Here is a 23,477-nt window from a genome sequence, read left to right on the forward strand (position 1 = left end):
TTTGGCTCTAGCAGAAATGTTTTCCAGGTACTCACTCAAGCTATCTCCTTTGGGCAGGGCTGAAAATGCAAGAATTAGAAGGAAGTTATCACAGATACACATATCCCTTTGGCAGAGCTTCTTGGGATAAATGAAAAAAGAAAAAAAAGCCTTTCTTTTTCTTCTAGTGGTCAGAAGTCTAGAAAACTTGAAGGTTATCAGGCACCTAACCTGACATATAAAGCACAAGCTGCAAGTGTCTCTGGAGCAGCTGGATGGCAACGGTGGGGGCTACGTCAGTCACCCCCATCTCCCCAGGATGAAATCATGGGTGGCCTATCTCACCAGCACAGCTGATGGGTGGGACTTAGCTGTGACACAGGCTCGTTTCATAACCTCATTACAAGTCTGCTAGCAATTAAAAAAAATATTAAGTGAGCTATAACTGGGCTGAGGAACAGCTAAGCTATCATCTATTGTTTCCATAGCACAGAACAGTCCTTATACGGCCAAGTCCCTACATAAAGGAGCAGGATTAAAAACACAAGCTGCAAGGTATTTTGACTCGTAAGTATCAGTGCTGATTGAGACACAAACACCGGGGCCAGCACAGACTCGGAGACCGTGTGGCTCTGCATCTCGTCCTGAGCGAGATCGGATTGCTTTTGATTCCTCTCAGATCACTAAGGGGTGACAGGGCGCCTCGGTCCCCGCTTCCCCTCCCGCCACCGGGCCCCCATCTCCCGAGGGTCCCTGAGAAGAGACAACGAGCCTCTGGGCTCTGAAGACCCCGTCCCCTCACGAAACGCCGTCGCCCCAAAAGCGAAGCCCCCTCTAGGGACCCCCTCTCCTCACAAGTGACCCCCTCTCGCCACGTCTGCCCCCTCAGGGTCGCCTCCCCTCAATTGGTGACCTCTCCTCAATTGGCCCCCCACCCCCCGCGTCCCCTCCTCTCGTAAGTGACCCCCTCCCTCCCACTCAGGCCCCTCGGGCTCCCCTCACAAGTCGCCCCTTACCCTCAGCTCTGCCCCCCTCAGGCTCCCCTCCCTTCACAAGCGTCTCCCTCCCCCAGCTCTGCCCCCTCCCCCCCAGGACTCCGCCCCTACCGCCCCCTCTGAGGTCAAGCTCCGCCCCCACGCTCCCATTGGGCAGCTGCCCCTCGCGCTCCGGGATGTTGACGGCGCCACCGCCTGGGATTGGCTGGCGGGCCCGCCACTCGTCGGGGAAAGGGGCGGGGCGGTGGAGGCAGCCCCGCGGCGCTGGGATGCGGCCAAGTGCAGCGGCGCTGCCGGCTCCGGCCCCGCCACCTGCCCCCAAGGCTCGCCCGGTTCCTACCCGCATTTCTGGGAGCCCACGAGGAGGCGTTCGCAGCGGCCCGAGAGCTGCCTCCACCAGCGACCGTTAGACGATAAACAGGCGCGGCCCACCGCCTCCTTCCCGGCGATTGGCGGCCGAGTTTCGAACGTGGTAGGTTAGAGGCCACTAGAGACAGAGCTCAGCTCGATGATTGGCCGTCTTGACCGCGCGCCAGGCCGCGCCTTCCCTTCTGATTCGCTACGTGGAAAAGTACGCGCGCCGCCGCGAGGGGGTTGGCTGGTGCGGCTACGCGCCGCGCTGTTTCCCAGATCCTGATTGGTAGTGGATGGACGGCGTGCGTAAGCCCGCCCCTAGCGCAACGATTGGTTTCCCAAGTGCCAATTAGCCTGGCGGTAACACCGCCCCCTCCGCCTCCGCGCGGTGCGCATGCGCAGAGGAGCCCGCCGGGGCGCGAAGGGGTGCGGGACCGCATAGGGTGGAGTACGCGTGCGCAGCGGGCGGCGCTTGCGCAATGCGGCGGCAGCAGGGGGCGGTGGCGCTCGCCCCGAGTCGCCTGAGGTAAGAGGTGGCGGTGCGGGCAGTGTCCCGTGCCCGCGGGGAGCTGACCTCGGCTCCGCCGGGAGTCGAGTCTGCGGCGTGGCCCCGTTCGTGACTTCAGTCCGGAGGGGAGGCGGCAGGCCTGGGAGGGCTGGGGTCGTGGCGCAGCGAGCGCGGAGCCGCGGGTCTCGGGCGGCCGCTGCCCTTTACCTTCTTAGCGGCGTGTGGCCGCTGTGGAGCTGCGCTGGAGCCGCTACTGAAATCTTGCTACTCGCCTCGTTTCCTGGACGCCTCATAAGCAATGAAATCTCATAAGCAAAGCTTCTTTTTTGTTTTAAGAATTAAATCATTGTCATGTTAAGATCTTTTATGCGCTGTAAGGCATGTGTTTCTTGGAGGCTTCTTGTGCTAAGTTGAAATCTCGAGAAAACTCTAGTTCTAGGTTTACTCTTGTTCTAGAGTGTCAGGTATTAGAAACAGGCTTCCAGTGAAGATGATTTTTTTACCTTGCCTATTAAGATCGGGCAGCGCGGACAGTTGTCAGTCCTGGTTTCAAAACAAGCTACTTTAAATGGGCAGTGCCCATATTAAACCTACTGTTACGTATCAGAACTAGGTAGTAGTTCTGCTGATTTTTTCTGCTTGTTTTTTGCAGAAAAAAAAGTTATACCTTCTAGTGCCACCAAGTGGACATCTTTACTTGCCAATAAAAGCTTGCTTTAAAATTATTTTTATTTCAACAGTTATGTTCAACTTTTATGGATGTTTATTGCTAAGTGACGCTTCTTCACACACAAGTATTTTCTTCTGAATTGAAATATTTCAAGCACAACAGCTGCTTACCTAATGCCTTGTTGAAGAGTGCCATTTGACAGCAGTAGAGCCTGACATTCCTCATTATCCATGAGGATAATGCATACTTCCATGCATACTTTTCTGCCTTTGTTAATAACTTGACCTGGGAAAAATCAGCATGTGAAGTAGTAGTTGAAAACCTGGTGGTCTGCTTACTCCTTGATTCTCTTTCCTCCATCTGATGGACTATACAGGAAGTTATGAGAGTAGAGCAAGATGGGCAAGCTTGTTAACAGGATCAACATAGAATACTTCTGATTTGAAATGGAATTTACCACATTTGCTGTATTAGACCACTCACCAAATCCTATGCACGCTAGAGCTTGACCTCAAAATCTGGAAACCACTGTAATGGAGCAAGGTCAAAAGAAAAGCCTAGATCAGGTAATCTGTTCAGATAAGGATTACTCTGTTTCCTGTACTAACCTAGCATTAAAAAAGGCATCTTAGAACTCAAAATCATAAATCAGTCTGTAGCTGTAAATATACATACCAGAGTTCTGCTGTGCACCGTTAGTCAGCTGTTTTGACTGAGCAGTCGTGCATCATTCTTACAGGTAAAAATCCATCTCTGCATTCTGACATGTTTACACTACTTGAGCTCTGTTCTGCCAGATCTGACTTCTGTTATCTATATCCTTGGGACAGAAATGTTCTACATACAGTCTTGTTCTTTTTTTTTGATTGTTGTTTTCCCTCCTCCTCCTCTTTGCAGTCTTCCATGACTGTAAGCCAGCAAACATGGGAAGCCAAGACATTATTGGGCCAGTTATATTATGTAAATTTGCTGCTTCTTCCAGCAGGTTTCCTTCAGTACTTTAGAGCACTGTTTAAGGCAACCTCAGAGGAAGATTCCTGTGCCCTCACCTGTCCTCCCTTGAGGTAGTTCAGGCATGTGTCAACATGTGAATTGCAGGTACTGGTGCCAGCAAGACACAACCTGGGCATGAGTGGAGTGTCCACAAAGGCTTCCCAGTCACACTGCAAGATAGAAGTAGCCTCTCTTTCCTCTCCATTTTTTTTTTTTTTGCTATCTATCTGTAGTATTTTCCAAGTGTTGGTAGGAGTACTAATTTATATACTGTTTTCCACATCCCTTTCAACAATGAAATAATAATCCTGGACTATTTTAAGAAACCTAGTTGCAATGAGAACTGAAATTCCATTCAGAATGGTAAATTTTCAAGGCAAATGCCTACGAAACCATTCAAATTTATTTGAAAATAAATCTGAGTATCAAAATATCACTCAGGACATGCAGCTAAACTAGATCGTCTTAAAACAACGATTCTCATGGTAAACTCCATTCTCCACTTCTGTTTCAGGTTTCATTCCAAAGAAACTGTGTCCCCATTTCTGTATGAATGTTCCAAGTTTATTTCCTTTTATGTTCTTACGAACACCATCGTGGAGACCATGGATTCTGAAGAAGCAGCAATTTTCTCTGCTCAGAGTGCCCTTACTTCAGGCAGCAGGAAAGAAGAACTCTTTCAATCTCATTGGACTAACTGAGGCAGAATTAAAAGAAACATTTGTAAGAGGTGATGGCCCAGGAGGTCAAGCCACAAATAAGACAAACAACTGTGTTGTCTTGAAGCATATTCCATCTGGGATTGTAGTGAAGGTAATTATATTTTATTTCATTAAGTCACAAATTGCATTGTGTCTTCCATCTCTCCTTTCATAGTAAAGCATAATCACAGTGCAAATGTCTTGGAGGAAAAGTTTGTATGTATTGTAAAGAATCTCAGCAAGAAGCGGTTTTGGCTGTCAGCAGATAAATAAACTTGGGGTCACAGCTGATCTTCCTGGCTTTGACATGCAGTACTATTTTGTAGTTTTCAATAAAATGTATCTTCATTGTAGCTGTCTTTCAGTGGCAGCTGCCACATTCCTATCCCTCTTGTGAGTTAGAATGTCTTCCTTAACAAGTTGATCATACTCATTTTGCAGATTCTTTTTAAGCATTACTCTTACCTACTTCTTGTGGATTAATACTTTGAAATTAATCTTTGCTTCCTTATCACAAGGGGAATATACAGTTACATTAGACTCAGAAGAAGCTTTCCAAGATAATATGGAAGCATTAAAGATTAATGCAAAAGCCAGTCTGACAAGTTACATTAGCAAATAATTATTAGGCAGCCTCTCCAAAAATGTATCTGGATACAAAAGTTCCAGCCGTTCTGCGTAGGAGGATGCTCTTGGCTTGGGTGGGGGGAGGGGAGTTTCTTTACTGTAATGGCAGGAATATGTAGACTGAAACGGAAAGCAGAGGAATAAACAGGTTAAAGTTCCAGTTAAAACGTCCTGTTCTATTTCTTCAGTGTCATCAAACAAGATCAGTGGAGCAGAACCGAAAGATAGCCAGAAAAATCCTGCAGGAAAAAGTTGACCTTTTCTACAAAGGTGAAGACAGTGATGTTTTTAAAGAGAATAAAGCGTCAGAGAAGAAGAAGCAGGAGAAAAAAAGAAGAGCAAAGGAAAACCTAGAAAGGAAAAAGCATTTTAAAGAGATGCAACAATTGGATAAGAAATAAACGTGAAATACTGACTTGCCCTAGTAGGGTAAGGGAAACGTTTGTCATTACACCTAAACACAGTTTTCAAACTAGCAGATGATGTAGGGCTTCATAAGCAGAACTGAAATACTGAGTATTGACCTGCTATTACTGTAAAACTGACGTGATAAAAGCAGTCATGTATTCCTAATTCTGTCTGCCATCGTCTCATTAATGACTTTTAGCAATCAGTTTTTCTGCCAAGTTCCGAAGATGATGAACCAATCCTTGTTAAAAAGGAACTATAACCTCTCCACCATTGTTAATGGAGACAAAAAAATTCAATACATCTACTGCCCAGCTGATACCTTATGATGCTTTGTAGGAGTTCCAATACATACAGAGAACAGCCCTAAAGGGTTATAACTTTCCATCCTTACTCAACCAATGCCTCTACTGACACAAATCCTTTATAAACAGTGACCAGGTTCAGATACTGGTTCTGATGGTGTAAACAGACATGCTGATGAAAGAGACACCAGTTGCTGGTTGCCTCCTTCAGATCTGTTAGCTGAACAAATGCTCTGTCCTACTCCATTATGAATGAAGTTTAAACAGAAGCTTTACAAATCTTATCTGGAGTGGTGAAGAGCACTGGGGTGGAAGGCACTCCTGCAAGTGAGGGTTGATCCGTCATGTTCTTCAGTTCAAAGGTAAAATTGAGTCATTACAGATAAAGAACACCACGTGTTGGAAGCTGCCTCCCAAGGCAACAGAATCCAATTCATCCAAGCTGTGAAGTAATTAACTTTGCCTCTTCATACTGTATTTTCTTCAAGTATCCATAGCTCCATATGTAGTAGATATCCCAGATATCTCCCTTAGGATTTAGATTTGATTGTACAATAGTAAATTACAGTCATTTATTATGTTTATGCTATGCTGCAATTAAACTTGGGCATTTTAGTATCTTCACTCATTCTGACAGTTTCCCATTTTATGCAAATACATGCAGCTGCATTTCCTTTGTTACTGTTGTTTTGAAGCCACTAGTGAAGTATACTTTCCTGTTTTAATCCTGTTAAGAACTTTAATTGCTTAACCAGAATTTCTCTTTAATTTTTGGACAGCACCCTCACTGGCTGCCACCAAGTTTTGGCCTTCAACAGTGAAGGGAGGGTGCTTCAAGAACCAAAGCCATAGTAAATATTTTGAAAGCAATGGAGACTACTAGTAACTATACCACCTTCTTACAGAGATCAACTGCATCCAGACTGTGCCATGGATGGAAACTCACTAGCAATCTGCAGGCCCATTCCCTTGTCCGTTCCTGAACTTGAGCCTCCTGCATGAAGGTTATATTTTTATCTGTTGAGAGTTCTTGTTCATGGAGTATGAATCCGATCAAAGTGACTGTACATAGTTTTAATACAAACTGTTAATGAAAATAAGCTTTATTACGTCAAGTAATAAATACATACAAAGATGCAAATAACAGTTTTAGTAATTTATCCAGAATTCTCTTTTTTTGGCAAACTTTAAACTGAAATCTCCAGCCTTAATGTAGAACTTAGCTTTCCAGGACCTTGTTATTATTCAATAGGTTTCCCTGTTTTCCATATAACTCATGCACTTTAAGTGGACTTCAAAGCACTAGCAGTCATGCAATTGTTTATGCAAAACAAACAAAAAAGGAAAAAAAAGAGAAGGGGAAGGTTATTTCTAAGCAGGGTCTATGCTGTATGACAAATTGTGACTTAGCAGACTACTAGGTACAGCATGCTATTCTGCATTTATTAAAAAAAATCCTTAGAGCTTATGTCAAACTTTGAAAGATTGACAGTTTGGGGTTAAGTGAATATAGTCAAAGGAAAAAAAAACAGAATGAGACTGTGGCTGGATAAGAAGAGAACTGAAATATAGCCTGGGAGAGAAAGAGCATTCCTCTGCATGCAGTTCAGTTTTCTTGTTTTAGAAACATTTTAGGGAGTTTTAATGTCTTTACAAAATGCAAACTCTCAGTAAGTTGAAAAACCCTTGTTTTCTCATTCTTAACTATACATTTTTGTAAGGGCAAAACAAGAAAGGTAAAACATTCAAAATAAAGGAATTTGTCTGAATGTTTCAAGAGTCAAAAGGACTAAGTGTTACTTTTTCTTCATTAAGAGATGGAAAATCTTCCAACTGAATTAGTGGGCTAGGATCTTGCATTTCGTTCCGTCTCAGCCAAGCATTCCCGAACTAATCCTCTAGCATGAATAATGCCTGCAAAAGAATTGGACATATTTTAAATCATCTCATTCAGGTCACACTTGCAATGACAGTCCAGAGAAAGGTTTACCTATTTCTGTCCCGAGTTGCCAAGGCTACCACAGCATGCCTCAGAAAAGGGAGAGATCCCTCGCTTCCCAAATATCAGCTGCTGCTAAACAAGTTTGCTTTCCCAAACTGGCACTATAAATTGAAAAGGGACTAAACCAGGAATGAGAGCATGATTAAGATTTGTAGGTCTGCAGTGACAGGTGTATCTTCATGTGCAGTGCAGGCCTATTTAAAACCAGAGACTTAACAAAAAGGGAAAAAAAAAAACCATCTTGCCTACCTGTTAGTTATTTTGCTACAGTGGAGTGAGACAAATACACAGTTATTTGGGGAGTCATTTTAGCAAGCTCTAAAAGTCTTAATACCTTGGGATAGTTCTCTGAGAGGACGCATCAAAATCCAAGCCTTCATAATACTGCTTAAACACAAGTTGTGTCTCTTGTAAGAGTAAGAAGAAATTTTTTATGGTGTGTGCAAAAAGTTACCTCCTAACACTGGCTCAGCTCCCAGTGTAAATCATCACCACTTTACATGCTGCCATATCTACTCTCATCTGATAGACATAATGTGGAATTTTCCACTACAAGTCCTGTTGCCTTGCGTTCCAGCAATCTGGACCTTGATTCCTAATCCTGCAACTAAATCTAGATTCATATTCACAGAGCTGCTGAAAGAACAGAGCTTGAGATAGATTTTAAAATGAGAGACGGACAGATTTTTCTTCAACAAACGAGGTTCTATTTTACTGACAGGACAAGATAGAAGGTGATGTCTCTGCTCAATCATGCTCCTTAACAAGGTGGAGAAAGGACAATAAGGCAATAGATGAGGTTTAATCTCTAGTTAGAGATAATGGATTCTGTTTCTAGAAGGCTGCTAGCCCAGACCACAGCAACAGCCTTTACGTCCAAGGAGTACTGACTTGAGGCTTGATGGGTGCAAGGCGTTGCAGAGGGTTAAACTGACAAAGACAAGTAAAGCTGCATCCTGCAGCTGCGGGATGCAGAAACGTGTACTCAAAGCAGTGCATTAGACCTGGATCTGGTGGCAGGATGCCCAGTTTATGCAGCAGAACTACCCTGAATTATGTAGAACACTGGGAATTTGGCCAATTTTAGAGGTCAGCAGCCTCTGTGCTTAGGAGCGGGTGGAGCTGGGGACTTTATTCAGAAATAACCTCCACATGGCCATGGAGGCTGCAGTCACGTGGTTACCCTCAATCACTTTTGCTCTGACGCTTGCACATGCTCCTTCAGCCATTAGGCTCCCAAAATGGAAAGAGAGGTGTGTTTGTGACCAAAAGATGGCAGCAAAAAGTATTTCTTTAGGATTCTTTGCAACACTGGCAAGTCACAGCAGCAGCATTGAATCTTAAACCTGTGTTAGCCAACAAACTAAATACTTGTTGCAAGAAGCAGCAAAACAACTTTTCCTCATCAAACTGAACCATTCAGTTCAGAGAACGTCTGCATCTTTCCCGGTCTCTCTCAAGTTGTCCGCATTAGCCTATTGCCATTCATGATCTATTAATACTGACTCAGGCAATGCAATAAAGAGAGACTCCAGCAACATTGATTTTAGCTGGGCCAGATTCCACTTACCAGTCATCAGCAGACTTTATTGCATCCTTTCCCAGAACAGCTACTAGTCATTTTATTGCATGTCATGGCAGATATATTACTCTCCCGTAATGGTTGAGCCTTAAATAAAGCTTTGTAGTCTTGGGTAAACGTAAGGGGGATTTGTAAGATGGTAAAGTTAGTTTGTTACAGTAACATTCCCATTCAGGCTTGAATGCATGAGCCAAACTCAGCACAAGGACCAAGGAAAGGGAGGAAAAGGTAACTACATTATACTGTCAGAGGACCGAACCGCCAGCACAACTGTTGTCAATGGCCTTTCAGGGTCATTTCAGGAGCTGGAGCAGTGGAATGTCCCACTGCTCCTTCAGAAATATCCCTCACATGTCCCCTGCAGAGGACAATGTCAAGCTGATGTCAGCAGTGGGGCATGCGGGGGTTTCTTTTACACTGCAAGGAAAGGGCATTTGTTACCCCTTTTAGCTGACAAAGCAAAGCAAGAGAGACCTCATCAGCCAGGCCTAAAAGCTTCTATGTCCCTTACTAGTAGTCTCTTAATGACATCCACTTGACAACAGGTAACGGAGCCCAAGCAGCCCAACACTCCACAGAGAGGAGGAATGTGTATGTTTGACACCTCAGTCTGAACAGCCTTCCCTGACAACCTTTTTTTTTTTTTTTTTTTTGTAGCTCTTCTCTCCACCAGCCTTAGTGTGAATTACCACAACGTAGTATTTCTTTAGGGAAAATGCACTTCAGTAAAGACTCTTGGGTCAAGTAGATGGGTGATGTATATGAGAAGAAGTAAACAATGCTTGGCTGTATATTTTGGAAACTGGGGAGAAAAGGGAATTGAAGGGGCAAGTAAGTCACAAAGAACCTGAAAGAACATATCCGTTAGAGACCTTAAGGGTTCTACAATAAGGTTTGAATTATTAACTGAAACACCCCTTGTGCACATGAAACACATTTTGTCACTGGTTTATCTATTAAATACAGCATGAATAGAGTATCCCAAGGTTTCAGTTGCTTGTTAATATGCCTAGTTTAATGATGAGCTCAAGACAGCTCTCTCCTTTCAAAGGAACAGTTGTCATGAAGCAGTATACAAGTAGTCAGTGCACAAAGTAGATGGGACATGATTTTTTTTTTTTTTAATAAATTTACACATTACCTCTTTTTAGCCTCTCCATCGCACTTTTACTCCCAGCGTACGTGGGTCTAATCTCTTTTCCTAATTCTTCTATGATAGCTAGAAGTTCTGCATATTTGCTTTGCGGTACTTGACTGCTGCTGGTACCCTGTAGTTGAAAGTAGATTAATCTCAATCAAATACTGCTAAAAAAACCCACAATTACAACAAATAGCAACTGGAAATTCATGGAAGACCAGAAATAGCCCTGGAAGCCACTTTTTAAAAAAATAAAATTTCAGGTTTATTATATAAATATGATTTTCTTTTTGTGGTTGCTGCTACAGTTGGACACCATGCTACGTGCCCTTCAAAAATTGGGATCAACTGGGAGGATGCAGCTACAGGACTGGGACCTTAGGAGAAACAGAAGTTAAAACAGTCCTGCAAGAACAGCAAATTGGGAATTGCTTATTTAACTCGGTTTCTGCTTTTTCAATGTTTAGGTGTATATTTTGTGGAGAAGTTAGCTAGGCAGGGAAAGTGAGCAGCAGATAAAACAAACCTGCCCATATCATAAGGGAAATCCTATTAAGTCAAATACATTTCATGGGAAGTTTACCACCAGATTTCTGAAGCAGCCCATAAGACTATCTGTGACACACAATTCACAAGACTAAATTTTAGAGTGTAAATTTGCCGAAGAAAAACAGTAGAGAAATATTAATTTTTTAACAAATCGTTTTAAAATATGTTAGAGCCCTTACTATCAGAACATAACTCAAGACATGTTTCACTGTGACTCAGATGGGATGGGACTAACGGTTAATTAGTAACCAATCTCACTCAGCACTCTGCTTAGTCTAATTTGATCCCAAGACATGTGCGATGAATCAGTCTGCCATTTGGGTTTGATTTCAAATCTTGGTGGGAGGGAGGAACACCTCAGATTACAGGCCACAATCCATGCTACTATGCAAACATAGGGTCAGTGATCTGATTAAAGAAAAACAAGCAGCAGAGCTGTACCTGCATCCCTTGTGTATAGCCTAGAGATGGGGGTCCGTAGTCATTTATAAGCTGTCTATATTGCGCAGATGTTGCCATACTTGTGGAGGGAGAGTGAACACTCCCAGCTGTAGAGAGAAAAGAGGAAAAAAAATCTGTTATTATCTAAAGATTAATTAGTCTGTTCCATTGGGACACATTTTAATCACTTTTTTCTAAAGCTGTGACCTCTCACCTTGCTAGGAAGAGAATGGTTAAATTAATGCTTCTCTAATGTTTGCTGTACACGTGAAAATAGCACAGCCTGCAACATTATCAGTGCAAATTGTTTGCCTAAAAGTGAAACACAGTGTAGCATGACAGGTTGTTCTGCCTAGACAAACTGTAAATATTAAGGAGCCCTATTTTTGCATATATACATTCCACATAGATGAGTCTAATGTACTGTGCTATTTTTGCTTTTTCAGTGCAAGTTATCTGAAAGTAATTTTGCAACTCAAAGTGTCATCACATGGTCAATGCAAGTTACCCTCAGTACTATTTTCAGCCAATGCCAAAACTATTCATAGGGAACAGTCAGTTGAGGTATATCAGATCTGTTGCTCATTGTATGACATCAGAGGTGAGGAAAGCTACCGTTATTCCTCTTTGTGCGATATCAAACATTTTTAGCCAGTCAAATTGTGCTATATAAGTAAACCAAAGGAAAAATAACATCGCTTTGGGTTATGGTTACTTTTGCTAAAGTTACAAAAGACTATCTTCAGATCTACAGGGTTTTGAGTCAGCTAGGAGATACAGAAACAGACTCTAATGTGATCATTGACAAACTGCTCCAGAAATGAACGATCAAAACACTTCTTCCCCCTTGCACTGCAACAGTAAGAATTTGGGTTTAAGAAAGAACTTTCAGATTTTTCTTAGGGGGCTTAATTATGCTACCCATTTCACAACAGTGCTAGAGGACCTGCTGGTTATGGACTGTACACTCAGGACTAAGGGAGCATTATACCATTCAACTTGTTCACTCTTGCAGCTCAAGTGCCCCTACATCCACTGATGCTGCTGTCTTTGCCTGTAGGCACAGACACAGACTGCCTGCTGTCTGGAAAAGTCTTCCCCCTTACAAACTCCTTTGCTGAAAATTCCCAACTGTCTTTCATATGAGGAACGGATCTCATTTACCAGCCTTCATTTAAATCTAAATTAAACTGATGCTAAAAGTCACTGGGGCTCAGAACTATGTAAATCTCTAGCTTTGTTTTAAAGTTGCAAGTGATTTCATATTTTCCCCTCACTACAAAAAGAAAGAGCCAGCAGTTACAGTGTAAAAAGCACTGCTGAACATAGTGGAACAGACTCTTGTCCTCAGTTGGGAAGTCTCTTTCCACTGCAGAATTAATCACAGGATATCACCGTGGTGGTGTATTCATTACAAGAAGAAAGTGTGTTCTTAATCTTTAATAGCTAACTGGATGTGAGATCCTAGAAAAGGCAAATTGGGCTGGTCACGAAGTCACCTTAAAAAAGCAAGTTTTCTCTTTGTCTTTAACTAAGCTGCAAAATTTTATGCCATTACAATCTGCATTTCCGTCACTAAGGTTTCACATTGTCACACTTTGCTAAAGCATAGTAAAACACCCAAAAACTAAACAACACACCCATAGAGCACGGCACTGTGAAGGAACACCACAGTTGTCAGCTATTCTCTCAATTAGTTCTTCACATTATCAAAATACATGCACAATTATAAGATTTCTGTATGTACAACTCAGTCAATATTTCAAGTCCAGATGACTGAATTTCAACAGTTATCAAACATGACACAACAGCAAACCGCATCTTTCCTCAAAGGACTTCAAAATGCTTCAGAAACATTAATGAGCCCCTTGTGCTGCAAGGTAAGAAGGTTTAATTACCTCAATTAAGCAGAGAAAGACTTAAGCGATTTTTCCTCATGTACAGTAAAACAAAAGACCCATCCTGCAAAGACTTGTTCCTGAACTGTTACTGCAAACAGCCACATACAAGACCTGGGAGCTCCAAACTGGTTCAGAATTAAGGCAAGGGCTCTGATGACCAGGCTCAGGAATCCTGTTCTACCCACTGAGCAAACCTTAGCTGCAGCCCATGCAAAACAAAAACCAATTCATCACCACCACATTGGTTAATGATAATAGAGTACAGATAATTTAGCTATAGTTTCAGGTTATGTCGATTTAAGCAATGACACGTGCTTGGTCTGTACAAAATAACACAGCAGGGTATGTCTAGATAAGAAAGAAACCCTACCAGAAATGTGATGTGCCAAGACAAAGCAGTGAATCTAGGGGCTGACCAGAAAGTTTCACAGATGTGAAAGCCAGCAACATACGGCATTGCAGTGGACCGTAGCTGGTCTCAGCATGGGAGCTTGAATCCAGCAGTGACTCAGTCAACACTGAATGACAAAAACAAACAAGAACTTTCAGGAAGCAACTATGAGTAAGAACCTGCCGCTGGAGTTGGAGCATCGCTCCTGATTTGAATTAGCAGTCAGATCAGTAGAGTTGCGTCTCCTCGGCAGCCAGGGGTGCTGTATTGTCTACTGTACCCACGACATATGCAGAGCTGTGCTGCAGACACTAGAGGCCATTGCTGAGTACGGCATGCCCTGCCAAATGACAGATCGTGGTAACCATGGTGAGTTTACCCGTTTCTTTGCAGTCTGCATCAAAAATGTAATAAGACATAATGCCATGCGCCGACCACTTTATCAGCAGCAGCAGGCCCCGAGAACAAAGAAAAGGATTTGACTTGGCCATGGTACCAGCCTCCATCCACCCATGTCAGAAGTTGTGCCAGTCAAACTCAGCTGGAAGGGGGGAAAAAATGAAAAATCCTTGATTTCACCTCAATTTAAGATGATGCAATGATGAAAATGAAATTAATTGTGGGGGTATTAGTATCTCACAGGGTAACAGACCTTGAGCTTTTTGACCTATCACTTTGTACGTTAATCTCAAGCAGAAGCCCTGGGTCTTGGATGACTATTACTCAATTAACCCAAAATACATCTGCATGTCTGAACATCCTGTATATCTCAGATTTAAAAAAAAAAAAAAAAAAAAAAAAAGATCACCAGCTATTGCTATTATAGTTAGCAAGAAAAATTAGGCCAGGAAGTCTCACAGTCAATACCCAGTCAAAAATCAGTGTGATGATTAGGTATTCACTAGAGAGTAAAAAAGGAGGGGGGATCTAAATTGAGGCTTGCAGTCTCACGTTAAAATGACAATGGAGACAAGACAGTTAAGAATTGACAGAATCAAAAAGGGAGTGTGCTTGGTACTGAATTTAAGTGACACCCTGTATCACATCCCGAATTGTCTTAGTGCTTGCTGCTGTTTAAAACCTAAATTAATATACACTTTCCTCCCTCCACTTTCCTAATTAAATGTACACAAAACCTTTTATATACCCATTTATTCTTGTGCCAACAATGTCTTTTATTTCTGTATTCAAACAGAAGACTGCCAGAAGCATTTTTGCCCACAAAAATATAGTGATTTTCTTGTTAATCAATATTAATCTTTATTAATTGGGGGGTGGGGGGAGGTGTCTAACAATACAGCAAACAGAAATGAGATTCTTGTGTCAAAATCTCTTCCTTCCAGCAGTCTCTCTGAGCCCAAATTAACACCCTGGGAGACAAAGGATCTCGAATCAATCTTTGTTTGCCTAAATTCCCACTGACCAGGAATCTTCCAATTAATTTCTGATAGGTTTGTAGGGTTCCCTGCAGCTCCTTTGCTACTGTCTCCAAGCTTGAGCAATGATACCAATTTGCTGATCTAAGTTTTAATTCTTAATTCTATTGCTGGTTTTTGCTGGAATAATAACTGGGAAGGCAGCTTGCTGTGTACCCTGCAAGGAAGCAGTGAGAGCAGAAACGCCAGGATACACTCACCTGATCTGCTCCCAACAGATGCCATGGCATCTACACAGCTCAACTGCCAACCTGTTTCACAAACAGCAAAGTAAAATCAGGAACAGTTACTCAACTCACCAAGTTACTCATGTAGAAATGACTTAGACAAGCCAAGAGCCAACCACATTGGATATGTGTTTCTCTATTACCCTGTACTTTGTAAGGTCCTATAAAACTGCATAGGTAAACTCCTGCCATTTTACAAACTCTCTGTACACACAAACATGACAGGATACAAGAAGCAATACCTGTAGCCTGGAGTTTATCCAAGGTACATGGTATAGTCTGTGGTATCTCACTGCTTCTATCTCTATTTCACTGTCTCTTCAAGCTGAGGTTGCTTGCAACATAAAGGCTGTTGCCATTTAGATGGCTAGTGGTCATCACCTCTTTATGTAGAGCCCAGTGCTGGAGGTTACTGCCTCTGCCACACAACTGGAGGACGTTCCTCATCTGCTTCAGATGATGGCAGTTTGATTCCTGACAGTATGCAGTAAAAGACAGCCAGGCTGGAGTATTTCGACTGAGAGGATATAAATTCTTCTGTCCTAAACTGGACAACTTTGCAAGAAAACACATGAGAAACGTTCATGTAAGCTGCTCTGGCAACGTACATTGCTAAGCATCTTCAAGCACAAGGGGAGACGTAACATCTTCAACCAGCACAGCCATTTCTGCAGCGAGTATCCGAACACAGCCTGAATCACAGTTGTAGTGTTTTGGCTGACTACAAGATTATTTGATTCCTTAGCCATCTATGCACTTTGGAACTCCTTGCCATCCATGGGACGCCACGTGCATCTCTACACCGGTAGATCTACTGCATAGCCAAGCCACACACTGAACTCTACAGGAGTTGCCAACCCAGAGCAAAGACAGACAGCCCCCATTTCCCCCAACCTTCCAATAATTTTTTTAATTTAAAGTAATGGACCCCATTCTCATTTGCACAAGACATTCCTTATAGCACTGGCTGTGAAAGTTGTATTTTCACCCACTATTTCCCCCTTAAACATTAGCCCTTGTGGCAGAAACAGACCTTTCTTTGAATAAAACTATTTCCTTTTAAAAAAATCCAGTGCGCACACACATAAATATCTTCTCAAGAACTAGGACATTCTTTATCATAACAGCCAGAGGCCTTGCTCTTTTGATCTGTCACACTCTGGGCCTTTCCTCTAGTACTCTCATTTTATTTAATCTTTCCATGTGGATAACGGACATGTTTTATGTCTCCTCTTCCTAACCCCCTGCCTTTTTTTTTAATCAGAAAAACAAAAGACAGTCACTGGGACTCCTCACCATTCTTCTTTTCTAGCTTAAGACACAGGCCATTTCTACACTAGCAAGTTATTCGGCACAACAAGGAAAGGATCAAAAGATGAAAGCATTTGGTACATGTACACCACATGTAGTTGAGGTGAGGGGGTACAATTTAAGATTAGGTTTTAGTCTGGTCCCCCAGAGTAAGTGTCTGTATTGTAGGTATGGTTCAAAGCTGTCCAGTCTTGGTTTTGGACCCTTGTGTTCCCATTAAAATGGATGGAGCATCAGTGTTGCACAACTGGAGCAGAGCTTCTAGTTTACTTTTATCGAAAAGTAATCAAGTTAGCACGAACCAAAACCACTCTGCAACTCAACCAACATGTGATGGGTGGGGACAATGAGATTTGCTGACTGTGAAAAGCATACCATTGCTCTGAAGCTGAACACTCAGGTAGACAAAGCCAAAAATGCCAGTTTTCTAAATGTCCAAACAAGTCCACTTGAAAATTGCTAATTCTAAAATATGTTTAGCGTGCTTCTTTTCAGATCATTTTTAACCTCACATGGACTTCAAGAGATCAGGGAACCACCAAATTTCAGTTTGAATCGGAGGGTGGAGTCTATTTCCTAGAAATTATCCCCTCTGCTATGGCACGAACACTTTGCTCTCTGTTCTGCCTACAAACAGTATTCCTTCCAGTATTCCCGCTCCAAAATCAACCTCTCAATATGGAAAACAATATCAAACATAAGCTGTCTCTGTAAAGGGTAACAAGCAAGCTGTTTGCTCATGCAAGTCTGCACTGCAGTCTTAATGATAATAGGGAATGGCCTAGTGTGTGCTTGGTATCATTTCTCAGGACTGAATGAGGTTGGTCTCTCCATCTGCAAGCTATAGCCCCAGTTAGGGAAATTCTTTTCGTTTCACCTCTCAGTAAGAATTTGCACTTTTCAACAAGAAACTTCTGATTGCTGTGAGGTGTGGCAGGTGCACTGACAGCCCTGTTGGTCCTCAGCCACAGCAGTACCTGTTGTACAGGTCACCACTTGCTCGTGTGGAGCCAAGACGCAGCTCCTTCCCTTGTCACAGTCCACTGGAATTTGTTTTTCCAGATCCTACATACAACAGTTTTTAAGATTTATTACAGTAACAGGTTTTTGTCTTGAAACTTGACATTTCTACAAGAATCAGATTAAAACAAAAGGAAAATCCCAAGTTGTTTCTGCTGGCTTCTGTATCTTAAAACTACTTTTCTCTGACCTGTGCATACTCCGTACAAAATAGGAATGCTGGTGAATATCCACAGAGCCAGAAAACACATGGAAACAAGGGGAAAGACAAACTACAGACCAGTTCACAGCTGGTATAAATCTCTCTGGTTCTACTGAAGTCAATGGAGATGCTCTACTTCACCCTCAGCTCAGCAGCTGGCCCTCTTACAGAGAAATAGAGTTAAACAATATGAAACACAAGGAAGATGAGGAGTAAACTACTTTGCAGGACTCAGTATGATATGCAAGAGAATACAAACAAATCAAAACATGGCTGTTAGAAGGGGTAGCAAGTGTTCCCCTGGGACACTGCATGGTCAGGTGAGGCTGGGTAGGTAGAGCCACAGCATTGCAGGTCCCTAACAGACCACCTTTTTACTGCCCAGGCAGAGAAGGTGCTTGGGCAGGAGATTCAATAGGGCTCCCCAAGCGCAGTTTGGAACAAACAACCTGGGGTGCTACACACAGGGGCCCAATTCCCAGAGCACAGGCCCTCCAGGAAGGTGACTGGTACTTCGGACAAAACACTGCAAGCCTGGGTGCAGACACCCTGGGCTAGGTGTCACCACTGACCTGGGCAATGGGGAAGAGGAATAGGCACCAAATTCTGCTGTAACAACGCATTCTTCTTCCCTTAGCCTGGTGTGAGGCAGAGGAGTCAGCACCCAGATGCTTCCAGCATCCTGAGTCACTCGCGGAGCAGCCTCATTTTCCTCACCCGCAGTCATCCCCAGATCTGCCGACAACCCACAGAGGCTTCCTCCCCATATTCCCTCCCCCGAAACGGCTCCTCTCCCTCAGGACTTCAGTCCAGGTTTTTGAGTCCCCAACATGCGCCCGTGCAAGAACAGAGCACAGTCACCCATCAACCACAACTGCTTCATCTCGCTGTTCCACTTACTGAGTGCAGTTTAAACATGATTTTGCAGAGTGGCCACTCAGCCTAACTTGAAAGGAGTTAGCTCTGCAGCAAGGACGCAGCTCCAGGAGCTGAGTCGACACTGCCTTTCCAAATACTCCTGCACCAGAAGCCCTGCACTGCAGGGAAGCAGCATTACCTCCCAGAGGAAAATCCCTGTGAGATCCACAGCTGCCCAGAGCCCTCCGTCGGCCGAGACCAAAATATTCAGCGTTCATACAGAGAGGCTTCTGCAGGGCTGATTTCAGGCCAAAAGGGACAGATTTCCTGTTTTCCTCTCCTCTGCAGGACAGGGTGCGGGGGGGGGGGTGTCCTTCACCCCAGGTTTGGAAGCAAACCTAGGATTTATCCTGCTGGGGGGCATTTAATTTAAGCACAATAGAGCAGCAACCTCCTTCAACTCAGAATTAAGCTCCAGAAAGGAGGGGGCCATTTGCAGTCATATCACTCTGAATGCGATATGTGCAACTGCAAGGACTGCTTTGTCTAACTCCCTTGGCCTTAGGCCACGGTGCTGGCAATACCACTAGCTAGAGGAAGAGCTGGTGCGTGAGGATAATGGCAGAAGACAGGGAGGGAAGAGAGAGCCCATTTTGGATTCAGAGGAGGACGTTCTTTCATTGAAAAGATTCTGGGGGTGTTGAGGATGATCCGAACTCAGAAGAGAGGACAACTTAGACAGGAATAGTTCCAGCATGACAGCAAACTGCTGCTAACTTGCCATTACGAGGAAAAAAGGACGGGGCGGGGGGGGGGGGGGGGGGAAGGAAAGATAAAACTGCATGAAAGAATCTAAAACCCTGATCGGAGCCAGAGCATTAGAAAGCACACAGACACGGCAGCAAGAGGACTGGAGACAGAAACTTCACCACTCAGCTCACGTTGTGAGCGGCATGTCTGACCCGAGATTTTGCAGTCCTCACTCGCAGAGCAGCCAGACTCGGATCCCCCCCATAGCATGACCTAATCCCCACCCCTCACCCACCATCGGAAAATACCACCTTTGTTTTCCCTGCAATTTTACGGCTGTTCCGGAGAGCAAGGCACAGGTTCTCGTGGGAGCCGACAGAACGGTTTCCCTTGCTGGGCTTTGTTTTGTTTCTTTTTTTTTTTTCCTCCAGTGACACTTCTGCTTTTTGTCAAAAAATCCTTAGCACATCCCCTGCTTCCTGACCCCTTTGCAGACCAGCGCTCGGGCCCCCGGTGCTGCCCACACACAACCCAGGCACAACGAGCCTTTACACGCTCGCAGCCCCCCCGAGCTCAGCTCCACACAGGATCAAAGTGTCTGAGGCATAGGGACCTCGGTTCATCCACCAGCTGGTGATGATTCCTTGCGGTAAAATAAGATTGCTGCTCTCCTGGTAGCTAGAATAGAGGTGCATCTTGTTGATCCCTTTCGTTCATCAATCCCCCAGGATTACAACCACAAACGGCGCTGTAAAAATCACCCAGGCAGATTTCCCTCCCTCCCTCCTAAACCCAACTGCGAAACTTTCTCTTCTAAAAAAAAAAAAAAATCAGCCTGATTTCTGGCTGCGCATGGTCTGATGCCAACCCTGCAGGCTGGGGCTGCGGGGAAGGGAGACAAATATTATTTTTAAGTCAGATCCAACTTCTCCATTTTGGTTCTGTTTAATACTAGCCGACGTACACAGATTAGCGAGATCCCCTCCAAATACTCCACAGCGAAGCAATTGCTATTGCGGCTTTGTTCAGACCGCACCGATTTACGCACACTCCCCGCAACGGAGACCCACTTTTCCAGCAAACACCTCAGCACAAGAAAAAAACACTTGCCTGCTGTTACCTTCGGAAATTAGGGGGGGGGGGGGGAAGGGGGGGGGGTGTAGTAAAAAAAAGGAAAAAAGTTAATGCCATCAAGGAAACTTTTTAAAGAGGAAAGTTGGAAAGACTCCTGTACAGACCCAAGGAAGAGGAATAATTTTTTAAAAGGGCTTTTGCAAGAAATAAAGAGCAATTCCTGCCTCCACCCCCCCACCCCGTTCCAAAAAATCTCCAGCGGGCGGAGAGGGCTCCTCCGCCCGGGCTGCTCCGCGGAGCCGGGAGACTCCGAGGGGTGAGCGGGGACCGAGGGTCCCCCTGAGGCGCTGGCGGTCCCCCCCCCTCACGCCCGGCGGCGGAGGGTGCGGGGCCGGGGTCCCGGGCAGCCCCTCCGCCTGAGGAGAGCGGCCCGGGGCGGCCCCTCCGCCTGAGGAGAGCGGCTCGGCGGCCGCGCGCGTGAAGCGAGGCGCGGCGCGAGCGGCACTTGCGGCGTCCCGCCAGCAGCGGTCCTCGCTGAGGCGCCGGCGGAATATTCCTGATCCAGATCAATCAGCCGCCCCGGGGAGCCGAGCATGGAGGAAACCCGGCGGCCGGAGCCCCGGAGCGGCGGCGGAGGCGCCGGGCCGGCCCGCCGGGCGCGGCGCCCCCGCGGAGGGGCGGCGGCGGTGGGGGACTAACGGCGCCGGCCGGCGGGCGGGCGCTGGTAATGGCGGCGCGGAGCCGGCGCGGAGCCGCTGCCCCGCCATACCGGACTGGGCAAAAACTCGAGTCCGGGGCTTCCCCCCAGGTGCCGGTGCAGCACCGCGGCGCCCCGCCGCACGCCTCCCAAACTTGCCACCCAGTTGCCGCCGCGGACTTACCCGGGTTGAGGGGAGTCCCGGGGATGTGGGCGTTCAAGTTGGGCTTGTAAGACATTCCCAGAGACATGGCCAGCGGGAGGAGGAGAAGCGTCCTGAAATTCAGTGAAGCGTCTCCGTGTCTCCCAGACACTTTGGGTTGTTTACAGCAGTAGCAGCACCGGCAAATATGGCCGTCAGTTATATTGACACCCACAATGCAATATATCATCCATACATCATGAGGAGACGCGGATCCAAAAACTTTGGGGGAGACGAGGCAGCCACCCGCCGCGGCGGCCCGGCGCCCCGCGCACCTCGGCGCGGAGGGGGCGCGGAGGGGGCGCGGCGGCGGGGGGTGCCGCGGCCATCCCCTCACAGACAATGGAGCTCCCCTCAGGGACGCCGCCGTGAGAGGAGCCGGGCGGGGAGGGGAGGGCGGGCAGGCGGGGAGCCCGGCGACGGCGAGATGGGGGGGGTGTTTTAATTAACTTCGGAAAGTTTTGGCACAACTTCTCATTTAAATCGGCTCTGCCTGCGCCGTGCGGCGGGGGGGCCGCGGCCAGCAGCCCCTGTCAGAGGAGAAAGGCTGACGCGTCCCTCAGGGTGGCCCAACTGTCGCTGCCTTCCCGCCTCCCCCCCTCACCTCAAATCAGGCGTTCACCTCTGATTTATTCCCCGTCTCCCCCCGCTAATTTTGATGGAAAATACCTGTTGATAATTTTAGAATAAAAGATTTTTTTTTTTTCCCTAGATGCCGCCAAGGAAAAATCTGCCTTTTTTTTTTCTTTTCTTTCAAACCACTGTTTCTCTCCACTTGAAGGTTGAATGTTAATATAGATTGCAGCTTCTGAGGGATTAAAAAATAAATACGAATCTCGTTGATAATTGACTCATTTTCTGCTTGCAAGCAGCAGTAAAACTCCCCCCCCAAAAACAATTTTAAAAATCTAGATTTGCAGATTAAATTATGAAGCTTTCCAGCCTGCATCTGCCACTTCAGAACTCATGCTTTTCACTGCAGGACACTTAGGTCTGCTCCTTCTGTCAGTTAATCTCAAGCACACCTCTATAATCGTTAAATTACTCCAGATTTATACCTATATAACTGCTTGGGACCTGGACGACCCTTCCTTTGGCACACAGCTCAGCCTGAGACCCACAAGACAAGACCCACATGTATATCTTACCAGAAGCCACTCTGGGATCGGTGAGGTAGTTGGTAGTTTTATTGCAGGTGTTAATATCTATCCAAAGCTATATACTGCTCTTAATGCCTATATACTGCTTTTAATGCCACTGACAGCAAACACAGATAGCCCGATCCTGCTCCTGGGAAGTCTGGGGCAAATTCCTTTTAAGTGACAGTGATTTAGGCCCATACTATCTCTCACTGTGGACTGCTCTGCAGAGGGGGGCAGGTACCATCTCCATTGCAGAGACATGGAAATAGTTACAGAGCAATTAGGTGATTTTCTCCGCATAAAGGAGAATTGAGGCAGAGTGGGAAAAGCGAGCCAGCCTTTAAGACTCCTCGGCTCATGCCCTAGCGACTGCACACTGCATGAAAGAAACATCTAAAAAATATGACTGGTAACCAGATGAAATACGTGATCTTGTTACGGTTTTGTATTTTATCTCTGGTCCAAGTGCGTGACTCCAGCTATTGTGGCAAAGGCCAGAGTGGCACAGACTATCCTTACAATAACTGATCCACGCTCCGGTCTCTTGGAGAGGGGACCTGAGAGCCCCAGGCATAGAATCACACACTCAGTGACAGTATTTTCACACTGGTGCTTCGGGCTTTAACTGTGTAATTGTTACTAGAGTCCTGAAAGATCACACTGGTAAACCCTCACATCCAGCACTGTGTGACTAGAGAACTTTGCATCCCTAAAACTTCACTTCCAGATTTGTAAATAACTGCCTTTCTGTTGACTCCTGGAAGGCCAGCAAAGTCCTGCAGGCGAGGGGCATGCCGCTCTGGGATTTTCCATTGCTGTGAGGTTGTTTACAGTCACACCAAGTGAGTGCGAAATGGGAGTGTTCCGAGCTTGCTGTGTTTTTCACAGCTTTACACCAACTCTGCAAAGCTGCGCTCAGAGCAACACTGTGAAGAACAAGATCCCCTGTGTTTTGCTTGGGTTTTATAATGACAGCTTCAAAATATACAATATTCGGGGGGGGGGGGGTAAGGA

At 45.3% G+C, this 23,477-nt stretch overlaps 3 protein-coding genes across 15 annotated transcripts in view; 1 reads left to right on the top strand and 2 right to left on the bottom strand.

The window, feature by feature from the left end:
• Positions 1-1,571, bottom strand: part of MPHOSPH9 (M-phase phosphoprotein 9) — a 32,399-nt gene extending 30,828 nt beyond the window's left edge. Inside the window, exon 1 of one of the 4 annotated variants that reach the window (XM_052795346.1) lies at positions 1,315-1,571. The gene's annotated coding sequence lies outside the window, so the exon portion shown is untranslated. Of the gene's footprint in view, positions 1-35; positions 653-995; positions 1,050-1,314 lie in introns of those variants that run through there. The other 3 variants (XM_052795343.1, XM_052795344.1, XM_052795345.1) reach the window with 3 other exon arrangements.
• A 181-nt stretch (positions 1,572-1,752) lies between these two features.
• MTRFR (mitochondrial translation release factor in rescue) lies at positions 1,753-7,329 on the top strand. 7 transcript variants are annotated; one of them, XM_052795365.1, is made up of 5 exons: positions 1,815-1,854; positions 3,492-3,604; positions 4,014-4,312; positions 5,016-5,256; positions 6,320-7,329. In XM_052795365.1, the coding sequence occupies exons 3-4, from the start codon at positions 4,049-4,051 to the stop codon at positions 5,226-5,228; spliced, it is 477 nt and encodes a 158-aa protein (XP_052651325.1). In that variant the 5' UTR covers positions 1,815-1,854; positions 3,492-3,604; positions 4,014-4,048; the 3' UTR covers positions 5,229-5,256; positions 6,320-7,329. The 7 variants fall into 7 exon arrangements, 5 of the variants coding, with proteins under 5 accessions (XP_052651321.1, XP_052651325.1, XP_052651323.1 ...); XM_052795363.1 differs by lacking the exon at positions 3,492-3,604 and adding an exon at positions 2,577-3,072 and having other exon boundaries at positions 1,835-1,854; XR_008236451.1 differs by lacking the exon at positions 3,492-3,604 and having other exon boundaries at positions 1,753-1,854; positions 5,016-5,989.
• On the bottom strand, positions 6,628-21,701 carry CDK2AP1 (cyclin dependent kinase 2 associated protein 1). Of its 4 annotated transcripts, none has more exons than XM_052795356.1 (4): positions 21,304-21,701; positions 11,253-11,359; positions 10,266-10,392; positions 6,628-7,454 (listed from the first exon to the last, which is right to left on the bottom strand). In XM_052795356.1, exons 1-4 carry the CDS (start codon positions 21,509-21,511, stop codon positions 7,387-7,389), a joined length of 510 nt encoding a protein of 169 aa, XP_052651316.1. In that variant the 5' UTR covers positions 21,512-21,701; the 3' UTR covers positions 6,628-7,386. The 4 variants fall into 4 exon arrangements, with proteins under 4 accessions (XP_052651316.1, XP_052651318.1, XP_052651317.1 ...); XM_052795358.1 differs by lacking the exon at positions 21,304-21,701 and adding an exon at positions 19,660-19,798; XM_052795357.1 differs by lacking the exon at positions 21,304-21,701 and adding an exon at positions 18,798-18,909.
• Positions 21,702-23,477: the final 1,776 nt, after the last annotated feature.

This window comes from Harpia harpyja, chromosome 9 (assembly GCF_026419915.1).
Source record: "Harpia harpyja isolate bHarHar1 chromosome 9, bHarHar1 primary haplotype, whole genome shotgun sequence".
NCBI lineage: Eukaryota > Metazoa > Chordata > Aves > Accipitriformes > Accipitridae > Harpia > Harpia harpyja.

Bases quoted from the DNA above. Each gene is read 5' to 3' on its own strand.
- CDK2AP1 (XM_052795356.1), bottom strand. From the start codon at position 21,511: ATGATATATTGCATTGTGGGTGTCAATATAACTGACGGCCATATTTGC. The intron at 10,393-11,252 runs GTACAGCTCTGC...TTTCAACTACAG, and splicing joins GCTATACACAAGGGATGCAG to GGTACCAGCAGCAGTCAAGT. The intron at 7,455-10,265 runs GTAATGTGTAAA...ATTCTTTTGCAG, and splicing joins GATGGAGAGGCTAAAAAGAG to GCATTATTCATGCTAGAGGA.
- MTRFR (XM_052795361.1), top strand. From the start codon at position 4,049: ATGAATGTTCCAAGTTTATTTCCTTTTATGTTCTTACGAACACCATCG. The intron at 4,313-5,015 runs GTAATTATATTT...CTATTTCTTCAG, and splicing joins CATCTGGGATTGTAGTGAAG to TGTCATCAAACAAGATCAGT.